General features: G+C 51.6%; 7 protein-coding genes across 7 annotated transcripts; 4 read left to right on the top strand and 3 right to left on the bottom strand.

The window, feature by feature from the left end:
• Positions 1-1,005: 1,005 nt before the first annotated feature.
• Positions 1,006-7,051, bottom strand: P174DRAFT_423609 (uncharacterized protein; the record flags this gene model as incomplete). The annotated part of the gene is made up of 5 exons (XM_024825132.1): positions 1,006-5,720; positions 5,775-6,050; positions 6,106-6,445; positions 6,498-6,979; positions 7,021-7,051. 5 exons carry the CDS (start codon positions 7,049-7,051, stop codon positions 1,006-1,008), a joined length of 5,844 nt encoding a protein of 1,947 aa, XP_024679341.1.
• A 2,360-nt stretch (positions 7,052-9,411) lies between these two features.
• P174DRAFT_462921 (maltose permease) lies at positions 9,412-11,217 on the top strand (the record flags this gene model as incomplete). Its single annotated transcript, XM_024830192.1, has 5 exons — positions 9,412-9,615; positions 9,673-9,930; positions 9,982-10,241; positions 10,282-10,586; positions 10,637-11,217. 5 exons carry the CDS (start codon positions 9,412-9,414, stop codon positions 11,215-11,217), a joined length of 1,608 nt encoding a protein of 535 aa, XP_024679340.1.
• Positions 11,218-13,095: 1,878 nt separating this feature from the next.
• On the top strand, positions 13,096-15,327 carry P174DRAFT_433850 (Zn(II)2Cys6 transcription factor; the record flags this gene model as incomplete). Its single annotated transcript, XM_024825826.1, has 5 exons — positions 13,096-13,646; positions 13,693-13,949; positions 14,002-14,233; positions 14,278-15,138; positions 15,189-15,327. 5 exons carry the CDS (start codon positions 13,096-13,098, stop codon positions 15,325-15,327), a joined length of 2,040 nt encoding a protein of 679 aa, XP_024679339.1.
• P174DRAFT_444492 (UbiX family flavin prenyltransferase) lies at positions 15,301-16,315 on the bottom strand. Its single transcript, XM_024828099.1, has one exon. The coding sequence runs from the start codon at positions 16,192-16,194 to the stop codon at positions 15,463-15,465; it is 732 nt and encodes a 243-aa protein (XP_024679338.1). The 5' UTR covers positions 16,195-16,315; the 3' UTR covers positions 15,301-15,462.
• Positions 16,316-16,714: 399 nt separating this feature from the next.
• Positions 16,715-18,232, top strand: P174DRAFT_376072 (UbiD family decarboxylase; the record flags this gene model as incomplete). Its single annotated transcript, XM_024822661.1, has 1 exon — positions 16,715-18,232. The coding sequence occupies one exon, from the start codon at positions 16,715-16,717 to the stop codon at positions 18,230-18,232; it is 1,518 nt and encodes a 505-aa protein (XP_024679337.1).
• Positions 18,233-18,285: 53 nt separating this feature from the next.
• On the bottom strand, positions 18,286-19,296 carry P174DRAFT_444491 (GNAT family N-acetyltransferase). The gene is made up of 3 exons (XM_024828098.1): positions 19,191-19,296; positions 19,039-19,138; positions 18,286-19,006 (listed from the first exon to the last, which is right to left on the bottom strand). The coding sequence occupies exons 2-3, from the start codon at positions 19,098-19,100 to the stop codon at positions 18,556-18,558; spliced, it is 513 nt and encodes a 170-aa protein (XP_024679336.1). The 5' UTR covers positions 19,101-19,138; positions 19,191-19,296; the 3' UTR covers positions 18,286-18,555.
• Positions 19,297-22,727: 3,431 nt separating this feature from the next.
• P174DRAFT_514754 (ferric reductase family protein) lies at positions 22,728-24,520 on the top strand (the record flags this gene model as incomplete). Its single annotated transcript, XM_024832105.1, has 5 exons — positions 22,728-23,790; positions 23,868-24,330; positions 24,379-24,417; positions 24,452-24,470; positions 24,503-24,520. The coding sequence occupies exons 1-5, from the start codon at positions 22,734-22,736 to the stop codon at positions 24,518-24,520; spliced, it is 1,596 nt and encodes a 531-aa protein (XP_024679335.1). The 5' UTR covers positions 22,728-22,733.

Below are 24,520 nucleotides of genomic sequence, written 5' to 3'. Positions count from 1 at the left end.
TAAATTGCGAGCCTTAAACTATATCTCGCAGCAAAACAGCGCATAGGAAAATCGGAGAAACCCCAGATTTCGGCCGGGGCCGAAAACCACATTGCTGTCAAGGCAGTGGATGCACAACAGGGTGTGCACTGTGCAGGAGATTACGGAGATTATCAACCAGTTTTATGGGGATAATAAGACAGCATTTATTTTCACCGGAGGGATGATACGCTTCTGTCAGGAAAGTGGGCGTCGATCTCCGCCCATGTCTTTCCCTCTCCGTCTTTCAGTCGCACCAACAGTGCGTTTTCGCGGCTAGTCGGTCATAGGTGTCGAGGTCCTGTTCGCAGCTAAGTGCTCGACATAGAAAACTCCATGGCGACGTTCTTGGTTAGACTGTGCCTGTAAGAATCTAATGGTCAAGCTGAGCGGCATCCCGGATTCAAAGCTAGATTTGAGATCTACACCAAAACCTTGGAACTGTCCTTGCAGTTTCTCGCTCCCAAACTCTCTAGACCAAGATTAATGAATGAAAGTCTTTTTCAACCTTTTTGCTACTGTTACAGGACATAGAGGGATGGGCATAGTAGCTCTACACCATAAGTCAATTAAAACATCCCAACATTAGGGAGAGCTAGGATTTAAAAGGTTAATGCATATACCCAATGCCTACTCTAGAAGAATTGGCGAAATCATAAGAGGGAGTACAGATTCTTTGAAGCAGCACAGAATTTGCGTTGTGACTTAGCAGGTCTACTCAAATACAACCATATATCTCCGAGCTCAGTAGAGAGAAATCTCAAGAGATGATTGAGAGCTCGTGGGCGGAATTCGTGCTCTTTCTGCCTGCCGCCTTGATATATTCTACCAGTAATAAGAGACCTGAAACGCATGAATAACACAACTATGCAAAGATAGGATGGATTCCGTGAAATTTCAGGTACGCCTAGGGATCAAACAGTGGAACAAGGCAAGAAGCAGAGCGAATATGAAACTGGTCCGACCAATTTAGGTACGATCAAAACATCAAACAGCAATCGCCAACTGTTCACCCAGACCGAATGCTGGATGTGACTTGGGCGAAATCAAATCGTCGCTGGCTTCCGCACGACCAGATCCAAAGTTCTTCAAGTTCCACTTGTCCACACCTTCAACACCCTTGAGATTATCTCCAAACGCTTGGAACAGAGCTGAGTTGAGCTTTTCGTACTCTTTATATTCCTTGGGCCAATTGCCCAGCCGCTCGACCGCTAGTTTGAGCAAATGCAGGTGCTGCCGAACATACTTGCCCGAACCCTCGGGTCTCTCGCCAGGGCTAGGCGGCCCGGACTCAGAGCCGGACGAGCTGGCTCCTTCATCTATGGCTGGGGAAGCTAGGGCGGTGGGATCGATAAAGGCTCGGAGCGCGTTCTCATGCAGCGCCGCGGCTTTCTTGTAGTACCGGTATGCGAGTTCGCGGCGCTCCTTTTGGTCCTGGTACCCGTGTGCCACGCTAGTGTACATCTGGGACAGGAGGACGGTCATCTCGACGGTGCTCGGGTGCTGCGGGCCATGCACGCGGGCACAGTTGTAGACGATGTCCTCGGCTAGGCGGATGGCTGCCATGGACTCGCCCATCAGATAGCGGGTTATCACTAGCATGCGTCCCAGGGCGAGTGTGTATGCTGCCTCCTGCTGAGAGGGTGGATGCTGGTCGCGGCTGTTCCAGAGCCCTGTGAGGAGCCAGACAAGGTTGGCATAATCGCCTTGTGCGTCCAGGAGCTTGATAAGCTTATTCAGTGTTACCAAGTCCAGGTGCGTGAGGTCGATGTTGGCTTGTGCGCAATATCCGAGCGTGGCGCTCACGATGGTGAATGATGCGCTGAGCATTTGCTTTCTTGTTGCTGAGTCTGGATGCGGGTCTAGACCCTGCCCGGAGATGGCCAGACCCAGATTGATGAGGAGCTTCACCACGCTCAGCGAGGAGGAGAACCCATTGTGCGCCTGGAGGTACTTGAATGTGGTCACAGCTAGATCGCAGGCAGCCTGGTGGTCCCTTGTAGTGAGGAGCTGCGTCACACGGCGGTAGCTTGCGATAGCCACAGACCGCAGGAAGTTCTTAGTGGTGTACATGCTAAAGTACTCGAGAAGAGTGCCGACAAAGGCCTTGGCCTGACCGAAGTTCACCTGGACCTTTTCCTTCTGTGACGTGACGACGATGGAGTTGGCGAGATCATCTATGAGACGCGCAGCAGTCGACTCCTGGTTTCTGGCGCGAAGGAGTCCGTACAGACGAGCGGCAGTGTCCACTATGTTCTCGAGAGTACAGGACTTGGACCGTGCCTCTGACCGGTATCGCTCAAAGTAAACGTACTCGGCACATAGAGACCAATGAATCTCGCTTACAGTGAGCGAGGGCTCTTTCTGTTTCCGAAGACTGTGCTCAAAATGGGCGAGGAAGACCAGGCTCTGACGGCCACCGGAAGGCATGCCGAGATTAGTGGAACCGGTTTCCTTGACCACAATTTTACGGTAGAGCTCGTCGCAGAGCTCCTTTGCGCGTTGAATTTGACCCGCCGCGATGTAGCTGGACGCAATGGTCTGCGCAGCAGCAGCGAGTCTAGATGCCGAGGTTTCCTTCGAAACAATTTGCAAGGTTGCTTCCTGGAGCACGGACACGGCTTGTTGCACCTCCCCTCGTTTGATATACAGGGTGACCAGCTCTTTCATCTCAGACAGGGTGGTCTCGTGAGCCCATCCGTAGGTAGCCCGTATAGTGGTCAGCCGTTCCCTGCCGATGGTGATCACTCGCTGTATCTGCTCGGTAGAAACAGACTCGACACCGGCCGACGCGATGGAGGCGTACTGCTCTTCGTAATGGGCATCTAGGATTGCTTGGAGTTCGTCTTGGTCGATCTCAGTCTCAACAGATGGAGCCCTGAGGAGATGCTCGCATATCTGGACGACCTCGGCTTCGTATCGCTTGGACTCCCGACAGATATCCAGCAACCTGGTCATGGCCTGGATGGTAATTGATGCGGAGGCTCCAAATCTAGTCTCGCAGGTCTTGCAATACTGAACCGTCACTTCATGTATCACATGAAGCTCTGCGTGAGTCATACGTAGACACTGAGTGTACCGCTCATAGACCGACTTGACAAATGCCGGGTCTCGAAGCTTGGGGTTGATATTCGGGTGCCGGAGGGTATTCGACAAGATTTTCCAAGCCTCTCGTGCCTCAGAGTATTGACCCTGGTCCAAAAGCTCCGTGGCTACAGTGAGAAGAGACTCGAAAGCCTCCGGGTGACAGGTGTCGGCGTGTTTGTTCAGAATCTGGGCGATTCGACGATGGTAGCTGACTGAAGCTGAGCGCGGCCGTGCAAGGTCCGCTAAGATCCGAAGCTCTTTGAGAACCGCTGGATGATCCTCTCCAAACTTCTTGGTCAAGTCGTTTAGAATATCCTGATGCACGAGGATCAGCTTGTCAGTTTGATCTTTACGCTCACACAAATGCAGAAGGTCCCGTGTGACTCGCTCGCGCAGCTCATCTCCGATAGGCCGGCCTCGTCGGACGCTGTAATAAAGACCAAGGGAAATGTTCTCCCTTTTTGCTGCACGGCCTCTGAAGCGATAGCAGTCTCTCAGGCGCTCTGCCAGGTCGATGCAATGATCGACGTGTTCCAACGGAAGCACCACCTCTTGGACCGATGGGCTGAAAAGGGACGGCCAAACACGGCGCAGAACTGCCTTTAGAGATTTTGTAGCGTCCTTCCATCGATGCTGAGACCAGTACATTTCTGTGAGACTCTGAGCTGCTTTGATGGAAGAGGGGTGCGTGGCCGACCTGCTGGAGATCATTTCTAGAAAACTCGACTCTGTTGTTGTGGACTCGGACCGGCTCGCTGTCTCCTCTTTGATGGAGTGCACGTGGCTCTCAATCTCACGGTACAGGGAGCTATGAGTGTCTATTATTTGGGAAATAGGCTTATCAGCTTCGATGTCGTCGAGGGCAAAGGTTGTGCCTTCCTGAACGCTAGGCCTTCGGCCATGGAGATGAACGAGCAACGAGTCGTCAGACTGATGAGAAACAGTCGACTGTGAAGTAGTAGACTCCGTGAGCCATGTTTGCAGCGAAGCAGCAAGTTGCTGCGCTTTGTTTTCTTCCTTGATATACTTGAAATGCTCCACAAGTTGCGTCAATGTCGCAATGGCGATGCTACTATTCTGTCCATACTGCACCTTGTAGCATTCAGCAAGGAGCTGGAGCATCTCAGTCCGTCTTATCATGATCTCCGTCCGCGCCTTGGTGATTTGGTCGGCAGTGCTGTCGAGGAAGCCCTGGGCCATCTTCCTGGTGATGACGTGTTGGGCGGAGAGCGCCTTGTGGCATATAACCGCTGCATGGTAGAAGATATCGCTAGTTTCGGAAGGCACTACATCTCGTATCTTGCGGTAGAAGAGTGCTTGGCAGATGATCGCCTGCTGAGTTGCGGGATGGTCGACAGTGAGTATATGCTGGTAGAGGCGGACCTGGACGCTTTGCAGTGACTTCAGCACCGGAGTTGATTTTGCTTGCCAGACAGACATCTCCAGTAGCGGCACAATTGGCTTGGGGGAGAGAAATGGACCCAGTTCTTTTGCTACTGTCTGGATCTGCTGATCTGTCTCGCTCCCCAGTGCAGTTTTCGTGTGGTCTGCCCAGTATCGAAGGGCAAAGTCAAGAAGTGGGAACTGCTCCAGCATCTTGGACGTTCTGTGCGAGCTTATTGGTGTCTCAGACAGTTCCTCCTCATCTGTTACATTCAGCTTGATGTAGAGCAGCAATCTGCGGACAAGATCCACATGCCTATCCCGGACGGTTGGAAAAAGTTTGCCTTTGTTGATGGTGCCTGTTATGGCTGTTCGGATTTGTCCATGTCGCAGGGAGACCATGTTATTTTGGCAGAAGACCAGAGACATCAGGGGTTGCAGAAACGTGAGCGGATCCACCCCGGTCTCTACGATGGTGCCCTTATCCACGTGAATGGACAAAAGCGCCGACAACTCGCGCAGCGTCAATGGACGGACAGTAGTGGTGAGCCAAAGCAACATCCTCTTTGCCTCGTCTGATACTCTCGAGTCGAATCGATGAACGACAAGATCCGTAATAGAGAGCTCTGCCTTGGCCAGGGCGTCAACGGCCTTTACTAACCCCTTCCAATTAGGCGGGTGCTCGTCTCGGATCCTTTCCGCGGCCAGCTTGGCCCACAAAAAGGAGCCATTGGCAGCTTCTGCGATCTGGGCTACCATGATCTCCCTCTGTTCTTCGGACAGCTCGCCAAACGCAGGGCAGGGTTGGAGGATCCTCCGTACGACCGCAGCAATGTCGTCGAAAATAAGTTCCGGGGTAATCTGCACCGCTGTCTGCGTAGGGGAGCAGTCTTGCTTGTGCGTGCCAAGGATAATCAACTTCAGGGGGGACGCTTTCAGAGTCACGTCGTTGAGCCGCTGGACCAGAGCATTTTGTCCGCAGCTGGCTTCGTCTGCTCCATCGACGACAAGGACGAGTTCTTTTGCACCCTGCAGGCTGGCTTGCAGGGAGGGTCCGACTGCACGCCAGAGCTCATTATCGTACTGCTCTTCAAGAACTGTCTTTTGGCAGCGGTCATGCGCGTCTGAGAGAATCTCATACAACTGCACATTGCCAATACGTGCCGAGAATAACTGCGAAAGGATACTCTTTGCTATTGCACGTGGCGTCGTGCTGGCCTCGATGTGTGCGTCTGTCATCGTTAGCGCGCGTAAAAGTAACTCGTTCAAATGCTGTGTCGACTCACTGATCGGAACAAATATGGATTCGTACATGACACCTCCAATCGGATATTGGAGGTAGTCATTGATCACCGTTGCCAGGATAGACTTGCCAGATCCCGGCTTGCCGGAGACGAACATGGTCTTTTGGTCACTCTTGAGGAAACGAGTCAGATATGGCGCCGTCCACAGGCAGGTCGACTCCTCCCTTTCCTGGGCAAAGTTGGCTGTGAATTCGGTCATGTTGCACAAAACGGGGTCTTCCGGCTCGAGCCAATTCTTGATTGTCTTCACTCTAGTCACTGTTAATGCATTAGCTTCTAGTTTGGCCAAGGCGACAAAAGGAATCAAGGATACCCTTGTCCTCATGGAGAGCAGCTCCTGGCAGCTGATGCCTCCACATCATCTCCGATACATGCTCACATCGCGAGCGAAAGCTCTCGATGGACGCAGCGAAAGTGCTGTAGATATCAATGGAGACCGATCCCGAAGCCAGACTGCCAAGAGAGTGATGACAGTGGGTTGCGACCCCGACGATCAAGGTAACCAGGTCCGCCAAAGCGAGAATCAGCTGGTCCTTGATGCTCTGCGAAACCATGAATAACTCTGTCCGGTGAAGCAGATTCTCCAGACCGGTCGAGCAACGATAGAAGAAACCAAAGACATCCAAGAGACCACTTGCGTTTTCATCTCCCAACTACCAACGTCATTAATATCTTGCCACAACCTCTCCTTCGGACAAGACATACCTCGAGAAGACTCGCACAGTGAATGTACGCCAATTCCGCGGCCATATGACTCTCTCCCTCGAAATGCTGAATCGCCGAGTCAAACGAATGCAGACGCTCTACAAACAACCGCGCCCAGACAAGGACTCTATCATAACTACTTCCCTCGGGAGGAAGCTTTCGCATCCGCTCCGAGCGGATCCATTCCAGAATGGCCTCGTAGTCCGCGCCGATGTTCTTGGACGAGATCATCTCCCCACTGCCTCTGCGTCCTAGTGACTGCACGAGGTTTGCGAGAGCGGAACTTGTCCCGGCGCTGGATTTGCGCTGGCCATTCTGGGAGGGAGTGGAATGCATCCCGTTAGCTGGGAGGCCTGGAACACGTCGGGCGTTGAGAAATATGTCTGAAGAGGGGAACTCGAAGGGGTGATGGACGTGAGCTTGGAACGATGTAGCAATGGTTGGACTTCTGTTGTACCACAGACCAGTGGTAATGTCATCCACTGATGAATGAGTCCTACATAGGAATGTACATCGGTCTTACTGGTCGATGAGGTGCCTTTGAGAGGTTGCATTTTTACCTCTGGCCGCCGACCTGTATAACATAATGCATGTGTCAGTATGATGTGCTCCAGTCACATCCCGACTGGTACCCGGCAAGTAAACATGAGATACAATGACGCGCCCTAATAGAAGAGTTCTACTGTGGATTCGGTGGACTTGGGCGTATCTGCTCGATGTTCTTTGGCCAGCTATGGGTGTATTCCGCATGGAGTAGAATACGTTCTGGCCGATGGCTATGGTCCTTGGTTGAAAGATTTGCTGGTCTGATATATCTACAAACTTTCTAATTGGTCCCAACTGCGCTTCGGTTCATTCTAACTGCGATAGTTGTCCTTCATTTCCATCTATGCCTTGCTTGGGATGAGATCCCACTTGACCTGATACCACAACACACATACAACCCATCCTACGATGCTGAGATATATGCCATAAATATTCTTGATGATAGAACTACCTCAATGGAGTTGAGGGTTCAGAATAAGGTTTGTTGAACGCGCGGGGGATATCCGCATGCGGAAGCACCCATACAAAGAGTGATACCTATATATGATTCCAAATCATCAATATATGTCATTGTGATTCATATCAGATAACTCTGGGCTTCACATATCCAAACAATGACAGCAAGGAGAGCTATCTTCCTCCATTGGCTGAAACCCTCGCCACCGGCTGTAGGATTATACCACTTCCCAGTCTATGTCTCCGGCAACATTGGGATTCTGCCTCAAGCTGTCGTTCTGTCTTTACCTCGGCAGCAATTTATATTGAACAGCGGGAAACTGCAGCCGGACAAATGCACGGGTCTTTACTCCGTACTTGAATGGTCAAGTTTGGACGGGAGAGCTGGGCGGGATTTCGGGTTCATCGGGAACTTCGGCGGAGAAGCAGACACGGGGAACGCGGTTCTCCACCGTGGGCTGCCCGATAGGTTGAAAGGCGAAAGAGGCTAGAGAATAGGGTTCGGTTCATTCACGTACTGAAAGACTGCTCCCCATGGTCGGTTGACTCAGTTGATCGCAGACCAGACAATCAAACTTTCTCTTCCCCAGTTTCTGCGCCAGGTTCTCTTCTTCCTGCACTGGATCGAATCCCTTGTCCACCTAGCGCGGTCTTCCCCACGTTATTGGACTGCTTGTGAGGCTGGAGGGATCAGGATCTGTACTAAGCACTAAGCCTGCTGAACAGCCTGTTTTGGCATGTACTAGAGTAACTATTTAGGTGCTTGTACCTGAAGAGGTAGGGACATCGGAAAGGCCCGTATACGAGGCAGACTCTCCGTTTGCAAGTGGCCAACAGGACTAAAATCATTTCCGAGGCAAACAGGTCACAGTGCGAGATTACGGAGTAGATTAGCATACTTGAAAGTTTCAGCTAAACCCTGATCAACGACTGAAGAAGGCTTGGCAGCGGCCAATTGTCCCAAAGGAGTCTTCCCCGTTGTAGTGGGCCCTTGACGTGTCTGAAGTTTTCTCGCCCCCTTCTCCGAGGTTGATAACGTGGCGGGTGGTGAGTTCAGAAATATAAAGAGAGAGTGTGTGCGTTATACTCACGATAGTTGAATAAATGAGCATTTTGGGATTACTGTGCTACCGTAATGGTGAGACCATCTCGTAAACCACTCCAGGGTTTACGAACAGCTGTATCGGTTGCAATGGCCTAAGCCGGCAAGGCCTACCAGACTGTGCATGATAACTAGTTAAACTGTGTATGACCAATCATGATGTGAGCCAGTACTAATTAGATGACAAGCTAAGACACAAAGGCAAAAGCTTAGGTAATGCCGCACGGGATGTTACACTAGCTAAGCACTAACAAGAGACTAACAAGAAAGCAACCAAGACTGGACAAGCCTGACAAGCCCTAACCGTGGTGCTTGTCTTGGGGCCCCGCATATCCGCATATTACCCTCAAAACATGGAGATTCCCCCGTGGAGGACTATGTTATCGAGACTTTTCAGACTTCTGGGCCAGAAGCAGGCTGTTCCAACGCCACAATCCTCTGATCAGCAGGCTCCAGTCCAATAGGATAAGTTTGTGTCAAACCCCAATGGCACCACTCCGCTATGTTGCTTCGGCGCCTGGCCGCTTTCGGGTAAATTGTCTCCCATTACTCCTGCAATTCCTGCTTACCGCGTAGAGGGAATGGGGAAAAGTCCGGCGGCACAAGCTGCAGTGACATCGGATTCGGGCCGCTACCTACTGACCCGATTGCAGCTACTAATTAATCCACGTATCACATATCACGTGCACGCCATGCAGATGCACTGATATTAAAAAGATACACCCCTGTCTTACCTTTTTTCCTTTTCTTTTCCCTTCTGCCTTTGTCTCTTTTTGCATTGGCACAGTAATATCGTGACCAATCCAAGCAATGTCGTCAGATACCAGCGAGGTAAAGGGGGAGGTGAAGGAGGATGGTCGCGTCGACGCCCATCATGCCGAGGTCCTGGCTAACAAGGATCTCATGAACGACGCCTTTGATGGTGAGAACCGCGAGCATGAGATGAGCTTGTGGGCGGCTGTCAAGGCCCATCCCTGGGCTTGTTTCTGGGCCTTTACCATGTGCTTCACCATTGTGAGTAATCCTTGGTCGAGGACATGGGCTCGTTTTGCTGTACTAACGGGCAAACAGGTCATGGAGTCGTTTGACATGTTTTTGAATGGTAACTTTGTCGCGCAAAGCGCTTTCCAGAAGAGATACGGAGTACAAGTGCAAGGAGGTGGTTATGCTATCCCAACGCGGTGGCAAAGTGCCCTCTTCCAATCTGGTCAATGTGGTGCCTTTGTTGGTGTATTTCTGGCTGGCCCCGTCACCAACCGTCTTGGCTACCGCTGGACTACCATCTTCGCCTTGATGCTCATGAATGCCACCATTTTCATTTCTTTCTTCGTGAGTCGCCCGGCCCCTTGTTGTTTGAACTTGTCGCTGACCGCATTACAGGCCGACTCACTCACCCTCCTGGTGGTCGGACAAGCGTTGGAGGGGATCCCGTGGGGTTTCTTCATTGCAAACTCCCCCGCCTACGCCAGTGAGATCGTCCCTCTCGCCCTTCGAGGTGCCTGCACGGCTACTCTGCAAATGAGTTGGTCGATCGGTTCCATCATTGTCGCCGCCGCCACCTATGGCTACAATAAGCGAGACGATGAGTGGGCTTGGAGAGTACCTCTTGCCTTGCAGTGGATCTTCCCTGTAAGTCTCTTGTTTTCCTAGGTCTCATGCCTTACAAAGCTGACTGGTTAGACCCCCTCTTGGTCCTCATCTTCCTGGCCCCGAATCCCCCTGGTGGCTGATTCGTCGCGGACGCAAGAAGGAGGCTCTTCGCTCCATCGAGCGCCTCGGTGCCAAGTCCTCAGAGCATGCTCAGCAGTCCCTGGCCATGATTGAGCGAACCGTCAAGATCGAAGAGCAGATGGGTGGCACCCCTACCCTCCTCGACCTGTTCAAGGGTACCGATCTCCGACGAACCATCATCACCTGCTTGATGTACGCGTCGCAGAACTTTGCCGGTAACCTGATTGCCAACCAGGCCACTTTCTTCTTCGAGCGTGAGTACCTCCATGTGCCAACTAGATGACAGAGACTGACCTCCGCTCAGAGGCCGGTATCAATCACAACCGTGCTTTCCAGCTCAACCTGATCAACTCATGCCTCCAATTCGTTGCCAACGCCTGCTCCTGGCCTCTTACCGGCTGGTTCGGTCGTCGAACCATCTATCTCTGGGGCACCGTCACCAACATCACTCTGCTTATGATCCTGGGTATCTGCGCCTCGATCCCCCAGAACCAGTCAACCAACTACGCCCAGGCCTGTCTCGGTATCCTCATCTCTTTCGTGTTTGCCGGTACTCTCGGCCCCATCTCCTACACCATCATCTCCGAGACCTCCTCCGTCCGTCTCCGCGCTCTGAGCACCGGTGTCGGTCGTGCCGCCTACTACGTCGCCGAGATCCCCATGATCTACCTCGCCTCGCGCATGCTCAACTCCACCGGATGGAACCTGGCAGGCAAGTGCGGCTACGTCTGGGGAGGCACCGCCTGCGTCTGCTGGGTGATGGCCTACTTCTTCCTGCCTGAACTCAAGCACCGCTCGTACCGTGAGGCCGACATCCTGTTCAACCGCAAGGTTCCTGCAAGGAAGTTCAAGACGACTGTTATTGATGTTCGGGAGAATGAGTAGGCTGATGAGGACATGTCAGTCCACTTACTTTTAGAATTTCGTAAAAGATTTAGACTATTAGAGGGATGTGACCACGCGGTGTATATTACATGACTAGGTAGTGTTTGTGTAAACAATAGTTTGAAATTGTCTCCAAAGACCAGCCCGCTTCATTAAGTAATTTGAGTAATTCTGCGCGAGTCTAATGGGTGGCTGGCTGATTGTTTGCGCCCTGTGGATCATGATAGGCGTCATCTAGAGACTCGATCTCGTCCGGCGAGGTTTAGACCTATCAGAAAAGATATCGGGGCCAGCAGTGGAACTGATATCTCAGCCCCTCCAGAAAACTGGGATAGATCGGCATCACCTAAGAACAGTGCAAAGTACACTATTGCCTACGTGTCCTCGCTTTCGGACGAGACAAATGAGCGTGCGGTTGAGTACGCATTAGACCAGGCCGTCCCCTCTGTGCTGAATCCAGATCTCGGAGACAAATTGGCCAAGCAGGAAGATGACGGCTGCCCGCATCTCAGTCCACAAGAAATAAGCTCAAGGCTGGCCTTGGGTTAGACTCACGCGCTGTACCGCCGGAGGACTGTCCCAAATGCCAAAATGATACATTTCCCGAGATATCATGGGAGGACTGCGTCGGTATCCTGGAGGGGCGCTGGGATTATGTTGACGGAGAGGTGGTGAGGCGGATATCAGGTGAAAATAACAATGATGACGACGAGTATGACAGTGGCAATGGCGAGGGTGATGGCAATGCGAGTGCGGGAACGGCCACGATATTGAGCAGTGTGTGAAGGGGATCATTTCGGATGAATTCGAAGTGGATGAGGATGTGGTATGTCCTAGTCGCACCTCCTCGAGAGAAACACCTGACGCTGACAAGATACCAGGTAGAAGATAATGATAGCTTCAACCGCGACTATGGTACGCGACGTGATCAAATGATCAGTATCTATGACAGCCTATACCTCGTACGTGATTCGACCTCTTTATTGCCGTATGCCAACGTCCTTCTCCAATCCCATAGCACTTTGACACCACGTTCCCTAAAGACGGGTTTTAGAAAAGCATAGGCAGTGGTATGAGGGCAACAAACTTTTGATGTATGATCCGACAAGCTACTTGGCAATTCCAGTCGGCCAGCTGATCGAATTCGTCCGGGACAACGTTCCCGATGATTCTGAGGATGAGGATTAATCTACGCCACTATAGGCCGAACTGAGGTCTGAGCTGGCCATTGAGCCCCGAAGCCAGGAAACCAAAGAACTAACTTGAGCGTAGATTATCTGAAAGAAATGCGATGGGCGACCCGAGAGGATATAGCCCGTGGCTTGTTCTTACAGATTCAACCAGTAGAAGCCACCATCGCGGATGGCTCTCCACCATAATCGTTCATAAAAGTTTCGTCTGAGGAGGTAGACGCAGCCATAACGCTCAACTAAACCCTTGCTGAGGCGGATAATCCCGGTTCTCTGCACGTCTTCCAAGTCCCAAATTCCTACCCTTGATATCGTCCACTGAGAGACGGGATCCCATTAATATAAAGTTGGTTACTTCACGTTTGATCTGCATATAACCTTGTAACTACAGAATATCGCTCGTGAAATCTAGATTCAAATAACTCTAGAGTACTATATAACTTTTTATTCCACAATATACAATAATATATAGGATTATGTAGGAAGTAATTATCACATGTACGTGCTGGAGCTAAAAGCGGCACTGCTTCTGACCGAATCTGGAATGAAAAGTCAACCATGCTTCGGGATGCTAACGCGACACCGCCGATGATGGCCTTCCAATCTCTCACTATAACAATTCCATCCATCTGGAGCTTAGACATTATATATAAGGGCCTACAGCAACCTCAAATTATGCTCCTCCGAGATGACAGGTTCCAGTGTTGATCGCCAAGAGATCGACCGGATCTTACGGGCCAAGCGGCAACAGCGCGAAGCAAAAGCGTGTTATCCCTGTCGCTCGCGGAAAGTCAAGTGCGACAACGGCCATCCATGCAGAACCTGCCAGAAACGTGGTCATCCCCAGATCTGTGTCTATGATCTTGAGGAATCTCCTCCGCGGAAGCGGGCCATGTTAAGTCCTCAGAATGGCAACGCTGATGCCTCTCACGCTTCGTTCACGCGGAGGAGTCTAAATGAGCGGCCTCAACTCGGGGATTCGGCATCTCCTCTGCATACTAGACCTGAGTCAGAACCTCACAACCAAGAGAATCCTGCAAATTACGTCTTTTCTGGAGAGAATACAGTCATTTCCATACTGGGTTCACACGACACCGATGGATCAATTGCCCACAAGGCGAGCTCTGTGTTGGGATTGCAAAATAGCTTCAGCAATTACCCATTCCTTGATCTCAAAACGCCCCTAGATCGCTGGAAGGCTCTTATAGAGATCCTGCCTCGAAGGGAGGAGGTTTTGAAGTATGTTGAGCGACTATGTAGGGGTTGCCGGTGCTGATGGCAGTAGGTTTTTTCACTTCTACCGCGCCTCGGCTCATCCATTCAACCCAATTCTTGTCGATATCGATGGCTTTGAGTCGGTAATATGCCAGTTCCTTACATCCTACGCGTCCGGGGAACTGCGCGATTGCGACAAGATCTCGGAAAGATGGTCGTCGGATCGGTCCGTCGGTCAGATCAGTCTCCTCCTGGCCGCGTTGGCTTCGGGAGCCCATTATTCAGACCTTGAGAACCCCGAGAGGTCGGAAAAATACCAAAGCTTTGGTAAGAATAATCTCTCTTCTATTCGAGAAATCATGAACTGATGCTGGACAAGCCCGCCGATCTTTCCAATCGTTAAGGCTGGCAAATTTCCTCTTGAGGCCATCCCTGGAAGTTGTCCAGTCTCTACTCCTTCTGGGAAATACGCTACAGAACAACGGCCAATCTGATGCCGCCTGGGCTTTGCTTGGCACGACTGTCAGATTAGCCCAGACCTTGGGACTACACACCGAGAAGAGCATTTCTCATTGGCCAGAACAAATGAGACCAAAGGCTAGAGCATTGTGGTGAGTAGATATACCAGAATGACATTCACGGCTGACCCCTGAAGGTCTATGACGGTTTGGCAAGACAGCCTTTTAAGCCTGTGCTATGATCGGCCCTCTATGGTGTCCACAAGAGGCTGGCAGCTGGACTTGACGACTCTGCAGTCGAACGTATCATACGCTGACATGATGCACTACCTATGCCGGTTAGGTCTGCAAATTAACGATTCAGATGAGAGAGAGCGCAATAATCTGGTCTACTGCCACAAATCATTAGCTGGATTGGACGGCGTTTTCAAGCTTGTACAACCCCACCTCCTTTCCCGAGAACACTGTACGAGCTTGCACCAGCACCAGGAGCATTTGGCCCTCCGCATCCATGTTTCCTTCTGCGTTTCCGTGCTATGTCGGCCAGCCATCCAACGCCCACCCGGAACCTCTCTCCACCCACGTATTCGAGTTCTGCGCGATAGGGCAAAAGAAAGTCTGGTTGAGGCTGCAAAGGCCTTCCTCGACTTTGAAACTCTCAGCATCGTCCCATTACGCACCTGGTCTATGGTACACACGGTGCTCAGTTCTACATTACTCCTTTGCCTTTGGGAGGAGACTCGCCATGATCCGGCATGTCGCGACTTGCAGCAACGAGTCATCGAGGTATTCTCCAGAGTTGGCACTGACGGGAAGGATGGTAATGGCCAAAATGGCAACGGCCAATGGTTTTCGACAAGGCATATCCACGCACTCATTGCGTTGCGAAATGCTGTGCGTGATTCCCCAATGCGTGAAGAGCACGCAAACCCCGAGAGCCAGCGAGAATCGCCACGAAGCCACCCCCCTCAACGGGAAGACGGCCTACCCGGCTCAGGTGCCATGGAATTCGGTGATGTTCAATCATCTGGCGATTTTCCTGCAAACTTTGACTTTGGGTGAGATTCCTCCATGCTCGGTCCACTACAGATTTACTAATCGGATCCAGTTTGCCTGGGAATGTATTCAGCAATGATACCGATGTCTCGCCTGTTTCCTACCTAGACTCTATAATGAATGGTACGGACCCTGTTTATATCTTAGTTTCCTTGCTAATCACCGAAAGTGCCACTATTCGATTATCCTGACATTAGCCAGGCCGGCCCGATATGAGCCGCAACACGATTACATTTGAAGTTACCCTTATAAATCAGGCCCACAGAATACGGCCGAGGGAAAATAAGCTTGATTAGGCAAGCCCCATAGTTCCATGGACAACTCGATTATGACTCCTTCTTCCAACCTTCCCACCTCTCAAAATCAGCAGTATCAAGATCAAAGAGATCAAGCATCCGTCCAACGCTTTGATCAACTATCTCGTCCATGCTAGAAGCCTTGATATAAAACGCCGGTACGGGAGGGAAAATGACCGCCCCACTCTGCGTGACAGAAAGCATATTGCGAAGATGGATATCGCTAAGCGGAGTTTCGCGCGTGACGAGGACCAGCCGCCTCCGTTCCTTGAGCATGACATCTGCAGTGCGGGAAATCAAGTCGTCACAGAAGCCCGAGTTGATCGCGGCGAGGGTTTTCATCGAGCAAGGCACGACTATCATCCCGTCGGTCTTGAAAGAGCCACTCGACACCGGTGCCGCCATATCGTTGATATTGTGCACATGGTCCGCTAATGCGCGGACGTTCCGTGGACTATAATCCGTCTCGTACTTGATGGTGGCCTCGGCCCATTTGCTGATGACCAGATGTGTTTCAACGTTGAGCCGCCGAAGGGCGATGAGTGTTTTGATGCCCAGGATTGCGCCGGTGGCGCCCGTCATTGCAACGACGATTCTTTTACGTCGACCTTTCGCTGGTGAAATGAGGCGCTCATTGTTTGATGTCGATGTTTCCTGTGTGAGACTTGTATGTGATACAGACTGAGAATCAGAGGTATGATCAGGACTGTATCGGCCAGAGTTGGGCGTATTGGCGCCGGAGGGTAGCAGTGATGCAAACATTGTGGATTGGGTCAAGGATCGATTCTGAGAAGACTGAAGAATTGAGGAAGAGATAGAGAGCCTTCGGTTGCTTGACTTGGTTTTAAGGCGACGCGCTGCCAGTACTGCGGCACACTACCCGGCCATATGATGCTCTCCTCATGGCGAAACCTGATCTCGGTGTCTCGGATTTGATAACGTCGATGTGGAGGTCTAAAATGGGCGCAAATCCGAGCTTCCGAGGCCCCGAGTCCCCGAACCAACGGATATCGGCATAGGCGAGCCACCATTTTCACTCGGCATCTATGCCAACTTTCGGGAATGCCTTGATGAAATCATTATAGACAAGCTTTTGAGAAGGATGCCTGCCGGGTATTCGGTCAACTTCTAGAATATATTGTCATCGGCCATTGCCGATCATCCGTTCCATGGCGGCACTATATAACTCCCTCGCTGGTGATCGATCTCGTCCGCTACCTCGCGCCACGGCTCGATTTTAGTCTTTCCTTTCTGAACATTCCTCAATAAGCTCAATATCACAATGACTGCTGTTAATGATACCGATGTTGACCATTCCTTCCGCGCTTTCATCGAAGCCCTCAAGGCAGACAACGACTTGGTCGAGATCAACACAGAGGTCGATCCCTACCTCGAAGCTGCTGCGATTACCCGGCTTGTGTGCGAAACCGATGATAAAGCGCCCTTGTTTAATAACCTAAAGGGAATGGGAAAGAATGGACTTTTCCGTATCCTGGGTGCACCCGGTTCCCTTCGTGCCTCCAGCCGCGATCGCTACGGCCGCCTGGCTCGCCATCTCGCCCTCCCACCCACGGCTAGCATGAGAGAAATACTCGACAAAATGCTCTCTGCTAGCGAACTCCCTCCCATCGAGCCTAAAATCGTTGAAACCGGTCCCGTGAAAGGGAATAGCCTGACGGGCGATGAGATTGATCTTACTGCTTTGCCTGTCCCTATGGTGCACAAATCTGACGGAGGCAAATACCTCCAGACATATGGTATGCACGTCGTGCAGTCCCCTGATGGGACATGGACGAATTGGTCCATTGCTCGTGCGATGGTCAAGGACAAGAACCATCTTACGGGCCTGGTGATCGAACCGCAACACATCTGGCAGATCCATCAGATGTGGAAGAAAGAGGGAAAGGACGTGCCATGGGCGCTCTGCTTTGGTGTTCCCCCCGCGGCGATCATGGCCTCGTCCATGCCCATTCCCGATGGCGTCACCGAAGCGGGCTATGTCGGTGCCATGACCGGTCGTCCGCTTGAACTCGTGAAATGCGATACCAACGACCTATACGTTCCCGCCAACGCCGAAATCGTCTTCGAAGGTACCATTTCCATCAGTGAAACCGCTGACGAGGGACCATTTGGCGAAATGCACGGCTATGTCTTCCCCGGCGACAGCCACAAATGCCCTGTCTACACCATCAACAAAATCACCTACCGGACCAACCCGATCCTCCCCATGTCATCCTGCGGTCGCCTCACTGACGAGACACACACGATGATAGGCGCCCTGGCCGCTGCGGAAATCCGCAAAGTCTGCCAGCTCGCCGGCCTCCCTATCACGGATGCCTTCTCCCCGTTCGAATCCCAGGTCACCTGGGTGGTACTCAAGGTCGACACTGCCAAGCTTCGCCAGATGAAGCTCACAGCAAAGGAGTTCCAGAAGAAAGTCGGCGATGTTATCTTCAACCACAAGGCGGGCTACACCATTCATCGCATAGTTCTCGTAGGTGATGACATCGACGTCTACAATGGAAAGGACGTGATGTGGGCATTCTCGACCCGTTGCCGCCCTAACGCCGACGAGACTTTCTTTGAGGATGTCCGTGGTTTCCCGCTGATTCCGTACATGTCTCATGGTACTGGGTCCCCGACGCGGGGTGGAAAGGTTGTGTCTGACGCTCTTATGCCTGCTGAGTATACCACCGGTGCGGACTGGGAGGCGGCCGATTTTGAGCACTCCTATCCTGAGGATGTCAAGGCCAGGGTCCGGGGTAATTGGGTGGCTATGGGTTTTCGGGAGCGTAATTAGTGTTTCCTGTACCATTTGATTATGTATCATAGTATGAATTTACTCATAGATCAGTACATGAGCATTTCCGTTGTATCCTGAAGAACGGCTGGTAGATGTCAAGCATTTATGCGGAAACACCCAGTGTGCCGGTCAACTGTACAGTGCTTAGTTCTATGCTGAATCTTATCATGTCCACTTTGCTTATGCACTTATTGAGTCTACGTGACCTTTACCCGTCAGAATCTGCTGCCAGTACCATGAGGAAGCCACCAATCAATACCTCCCTGGACCACGACCATCCTCTACACAAACCTCCTGCACCATCCCATTACCCCCGCGGTTCAGCTCGCAATCAACACCTTCTCCATCTCCACAAAGCCCAAATCCTCCGGCAACTCCAACCCCCTAAACCTCTCAACCGGAAAAGGCGTCACCTCCCCTGTGGGCCGATACCCACAGCGCAAATACCACAATATCAGCTCCTCCCGAGTCGAGAGCGCATTCAGACCTCCCCGCCTAACACCCCATTTCCTCTGACAATACCCCTCCGCGTAAGCGAGGACTTTCCGCCCGATCCCAAAGCGCTGGTACGCTTCATCGACAGCCAGCATGAAGAAGCGTGCGAGGTCAGCGTCCGCAGTTTCCCTGGAGATTCCGATGCAGGCGATCAGGGCGCCGGTGAGGTCGCTTGCAAGGAGGAATGCGCTGTCCGGCGTGGTGATCTTTGCGAGGATCTCAGTGGTGTCGACGCGGAAGGCCGAGGAGAGGGCTGTGTCGCCGGTCCAGTTTGGTCTGGGGTCCGAGGCGCGGAAGGCGGATTGGACGAGGTGTTGGATTTGGGGGCGTCGGTGGGTGTTGCGAGGCGGTAGTGCAGGGCGGTTGTCATTGTCATTTTCGGGGGATGATGGTCTGATAGTGTTGTATCTGAGTTGATATCAGTTCCGTATGTATTTGAAGGGAAGATACAATGAGTTACTTGTTGAATAAATGCATTGCGTCGATATCCCGGGGCTGGAGTATGTTAGAATGCTGGGTTTTACTGGAGTTCTGCTGCCATCAGGTAGTGCTCTGGTAAACTAATCGCCCAATAAAAGATACGAGGTCTTATACAGCGACGTCTGGGTAGCTGGAAGATTATATAGGATGTACAATCTGTGGCTGCCCAATTGCGGCATTATTACCGTTGTCATCGTCCACGCCCTACGCCCTGCGGGATACATCTAGTATTCAGTAGAGCATAGTATTATATTCATTCATATGCATTATTTTCTTGCTTGTATCTCCTATTCATAGCTCGGTATTAATATCACGCAGCTAGGGACGAAATAGCTACTTGTCTGCTCTTTGAGGAACCTATTATGTCCAGATTGAGCAGCCTTTCTCCTGCCAGCCACGGTACTAATCAAGGCTATGGCTCGAATGACAGTCAGATGACAGACCTTCGACTGGAATATTAGTCTATCTTACTGAATCTCTGGCCTGGTCCAGGGTCGATGCGCTGTGCAGAATGGAGAAAATGCTATTGATGTCGTTGTGCAAGGGTAGAGAAGGTCGGACGGTAGTGATCAGTAGTAATAAATAGAATATTACATCAAACGAATCTCGATTCCTGTTCTGAGTACAACTAGATGTAACCTCTGCCCCTATTTCTTATCTGTCTAACGCCTCATTTGTTTGACTCGCGTTTCACTCGTTTCGGCTAACTGTTCTAGCAGGCGGATAAAGTCCAAGCTTTAGAGCTTGAGTCTCAGACAAGAACAGGCCACTTCAGTAGTCTACTATGAAGAGACACACTATCATAAATGGCTTGAATGGATAAGGATACGTCTCATATCCCTGCGATACATGCCGCTTACCACCCTCCCTTAGCTCTCGGGTATTTTCTTGACCAGTCTTCAATATCTGGATCACCCTTGGACCGTTCTCGGAAGTGGATTGGTACCAATGCACTCATGGACGACAGGAACAGGAAACCCAACCTTGAAGCATAATCGTCGGGGTTGGCGCCTGACTCAAGGATCGGCTGTACCACTGCTCCATGCCCATTCACTGCAGTCCCATGGCAGTGTCGCCAGACCTATTCGTTGACTTTGGGTTAGCGCCTGCCTCGAGCAGCACCTTAACTACTACTGCATGCCCTTTCAATGCTGCACAAGATAGTGGCGTCTTATTATAAATATCCTTTGACTCTAGGTTGGTGCCTGCTTGAAGAAGCAGCTTAAGTGCTGCTTCGTGCCCTCTCTTTGCTGCCAAAATAAGTGCTGTATGTTGAGTGATGTCCTTTGACTCTAGATTGGCACCCGCCTCAAGGAGTAGCTTAACCACTACTTCATGCCCATTTAATGCTGCGTGATATAGTGGCGTCCCATTATAAGTGTCCTTAGACTCCATGTTAGCTCCTGCTTTAAGGAGTAGGTCTCCCTAGGGCTGCATGGCCATTGTATCGACAAACACTGCTTGACCGCACAATCATAGTCACCGAAGATCCGATCCGAACGAGCACCTTGTATGGCATGAGTCCCGTATATTCGTCAAACCGCTTCCGGAATATCTGCTTTCCTATCGGTTTTGTGTAGACCATCTCGAGAAGGAATTTCAACTTGAATCTTTTGCGCAAAGCTGCTTATGGGCTTCTCCTATCTTATAGCTGGCTTTCATTTCTTGTGGGCTATGCAGAGTCTAAAACATCGAGCGCATTAGAGAACAGAGCGTTAAAATGCTGGTGACGGTCGGGATTACGCTACGGTCGTTCCCTGCTTCCCTCGAGAAGCCGTCTCTCCATCCTGCGCATACCTCAATCGGAGAACAAAAGCTTTCTCCTTCATCTTAGGGCGCGCGGGATGGGAGATCCATTCGTCTGACCTGGCCCGGGCACTTGAGTAACATACTCAAGCGTATAACATCAGCTGGCGACTCCCCACGCGCTGGTTTGGCAACAGTTGGTAGCCTCATCTCCGCGAAGCATATTATCACGACCGAAACCAAATCGGCTCAATAGTTCGGGCAGATGTCGAAGAAGATGCTTCAGCAGACCTCACAAATCAGAAACTATTCCCCTTAATATGAAGGAACTAAGTCGAAGGAGAGACACGTGGTCCAAATGGAAAACTAGAGGTTCTGGAGAAGGCCGGGGTGGCATCAGAAGTGAAAGGTTGATAGGGAACCTTCTACTACTATTTGTCGGTTACTTTGACTCCTCAAACAATGGAGGCCGATAGGGTACTATGGAGTGCCCTAGTGTTCACCGTATGGATAGACTCTCAGGCCTAGTTACATAGAATTGATTGAAGCGTCCACAGCTTTCAATATATAATACCCCTATTATAGCTCTACACAGCCAACTTCCCCAGTTATATGACAAGTACAAGTTGCTCCGTAGAACAGAGATCAGAGTGAGCTTTACCTTTTATAGTGCTGGGAGGAGATGTACATGTGACAGAATCAGACTGCATTTGTTTTAGATTTAGTATAGCAATGTCTGATTTGCCGAGGTCCAAGCACTAGCGCTTTTGCACAGGCACTAACCAGGAACAACTAATGGTCAGGGCCCAGGGTTCGGGATCTCCTGAATTTGTTATTCATGCTTACTTCCAAGATCATTAAGCTACGTTTACCTTTCTATAGGCGACAGCGAGTATGAACAGTCCGGGTATTTTTTAACTTTCGATGTGAAGGGTTCGACACATTCGAGGTCGAGACTCAAGCGAGATATCGAATGCCCATATTTGGGGCTATAATTAGAAACTCGAAACGGTGGGGATTGGGGTCAGTTACCTGAGTCCAGACCCACGGTTTGAGCAGGATATTCAGCAACCTGAAACTGCTTCTCGTCGGCAGTTTCAGATCGTCTCTATGCCAGGTACCATATTCAAGTCGATAACTAGATCTTCCTGCTCCCCACAGAGAGGATACAACTTGAGGATACCACACAATGGAACAACGATTGTTTCACCATTGAAGGAAGTTCCCATGGAACGCTTCACATCTACACAGGCATCTCCTTCTTCTTCACAAAAATGTCTCGGACTGAGTCAAAGTAGTAGAAGCTTTCCATCTGAAGCACTCAGACTTCCTTAACGGGACGGAGACATCCCTCGCAAATGACAGGAGGGAAGCTGGGACGGCTTTTGTCGTGGATGACCCCTCTGCAGGTTTCACCAGGACCCTGAACTTGTCGGTTAGCAGTGAACAACGAATCCGATGGTCTTCCCTCGAACGATGGAGAACGATAGATTGCTCTCATTTGTCAGACTATCCGTTAATGGGCCGGATTAGCCAGGTTGCCAACCGCGATGGTGTCATGAGATTAGGGCAGACCCTGGCGATTCCCTGTCTGAAGCTATGGCCTGGTGTACTGCCCCTAAAAAGAATAACGTGAAGAATATCAGAATGGATTCTCCACAGTAGTGTCCCTGGTGGATCATGTTAGCCAAGGAACCTTGGAGTGATAGGCGGACTTATATACGCAGTGAGCGCTGCTCTGTTGATCATCTTGAGTCTAATCATCTGGATCGTCGACATGAAAAATAATCGAATGGTGGATTATTCCACAGGCCATGATGGCCTCAACACTCCTCGCGATGTCCTTTTTGTCCAGCTCATCTATTCGTCCATGTTGGCTTTCGCCGGGATGGTCCTCCTTGCACGGCTGGCTCAAATCGGGCATGCTTATCTTCGCTACATTGTCTGTTCCGGTGCAACTGAAAAGCAACAGTCTGTCTGGAGCATCACGGAGTCATCACTCTGGGTCCAAATCAAAAGCCGTCTGCTCTACGCGCCATTGTTCGGCAAGCGCCATAACCGAGAGATCCAGCTCTCGTCGGCCATGAATATGGGCACTCTCCCTTCCCGGTTTCACTCGCTCCTTATCTTTGGATACATTCTCAGCCAAATCATCTACTGCTGCGACCTCGACTATCAGAATGAGACGCCCGCCGTCATTGCAGAGCTTCGCGGACGTTCCGGTACATTGGCCACATTAAACATAGTCCCTCTTGTGCTCTTTGCAACCCGCAACAACCCCTTGATACCTCTGCTACGGATCAGTTTCGACACATACAACCTTTTTCACCGATGGCTGGGTCGTATTGCCGCCGTCGAGAGCATAATTCACATGGCTGCTTGGGCCGTCAACACCGTCCGAGAGGGAAACACGTCTGCACTTGCTCAGCATCTTTCTGAAACGCCCTCCTACGCCTGGGGAATGGTTGCAACTGCGGTCATGGCCTTTTTCATTCTTCACTCCCTCTCACCTGTACGACACGCATTCTACGAAACCTTTCTCTGCATCCATCAGATGGGCGCCTTCCTGATCATCTTGGGCATATACCTGCACCTCGACATGCACAGCCTTCCCCAAAAGCCATGGATCCAATGGGTTGTTCTCCTCTGGAGTGCAGAACGATCCACCCGACTCCTCTGGCTGGTCTTTTTGAACGTGTCTCGACGACATGGCATGACAAAGCTACGAGTAGAGGCGCTTCCCGGCGAAGCCTGCCGTCTCACCTTCTTTCTTCCCAGACACTACCACGTCCCCCAGGCAGCCACTTCTTCGCATACATCCCCCAGATCTCCTGGTGGATGTCCCACCCCTTCTCCGCCGCCTGGGCAGAACTCTCCCACACCTCCCGCCCAAAAAGCGTCCAATCATTAGCCAGCGACACCAAGTCCATAACCCTCGAAAGCCAATCCTCCCCATACAACCACACAGCAGTGACACTAGTCGTCGCCGCCCGCCAGGGCATGACCCGCGCGCTGTACACTCGCGCAATGTCCTCCCCCGACGAAACATTCACCACAACCGGCTTCCTCGAAGGCCCGTACTCCTCGCACGCAGTCAACATGGCCAGCTACGGCACCGCGATCCTCTTCTCCGGCGGCGTCGGCATAACGCACCACCTCCTCTTCATCCGCGACCTGCTTCTCCGCGCCGCGGCCGACCGAGCCGCCACGCGCTCCGTCACGCTGGTCTGGGCGGTCCGCAGCATGGACAGCGTTCGCTGGGTGATGGAGTATATCCAGGAGATTCTGCAGATGCCGCACGCGGAGACAATCCTGACGATCATGCTGTTTGTGTCGAAGCCGAGGAGTCGCGGCGAGATGCGCAGCACGGGGGGGTGATCCGGACGTTTGCGGGGCGGTGTACTCCGGCGACTGTGCTGGAGGAGATTATACCCCGGAGGATTGGGGCGACGGTGGTGTCGGTTTGTGGGCCGGGGGCGTTGGGGATGATGTGAGGGAGGCGGCGAGGCGGCAGGTGGATCGGGGGTTGCCCTTGATTTTGTGGAGGAGGCGTTTACTTGGTAG

This window comes from Aspergillus novofumigatus (assembly GCF_002847465.1).
Source record: "Aspergillus novofumigatus IBT 16806 chromosome Unknown P174scaffold_7, whole genome shotgun sequence".
Lineage (NCBI taxonomy): Eukaryota > Fungi > Ascomycota > Eurotiomycetes > Eurotiales > Aspergillaceae > Aspergillus > Aspergillus novofumigatus.
Note: the sequence above shows the minus strand (reverse complement) of the source record. Positions and strands in the feature narration are given on the sequence as shown.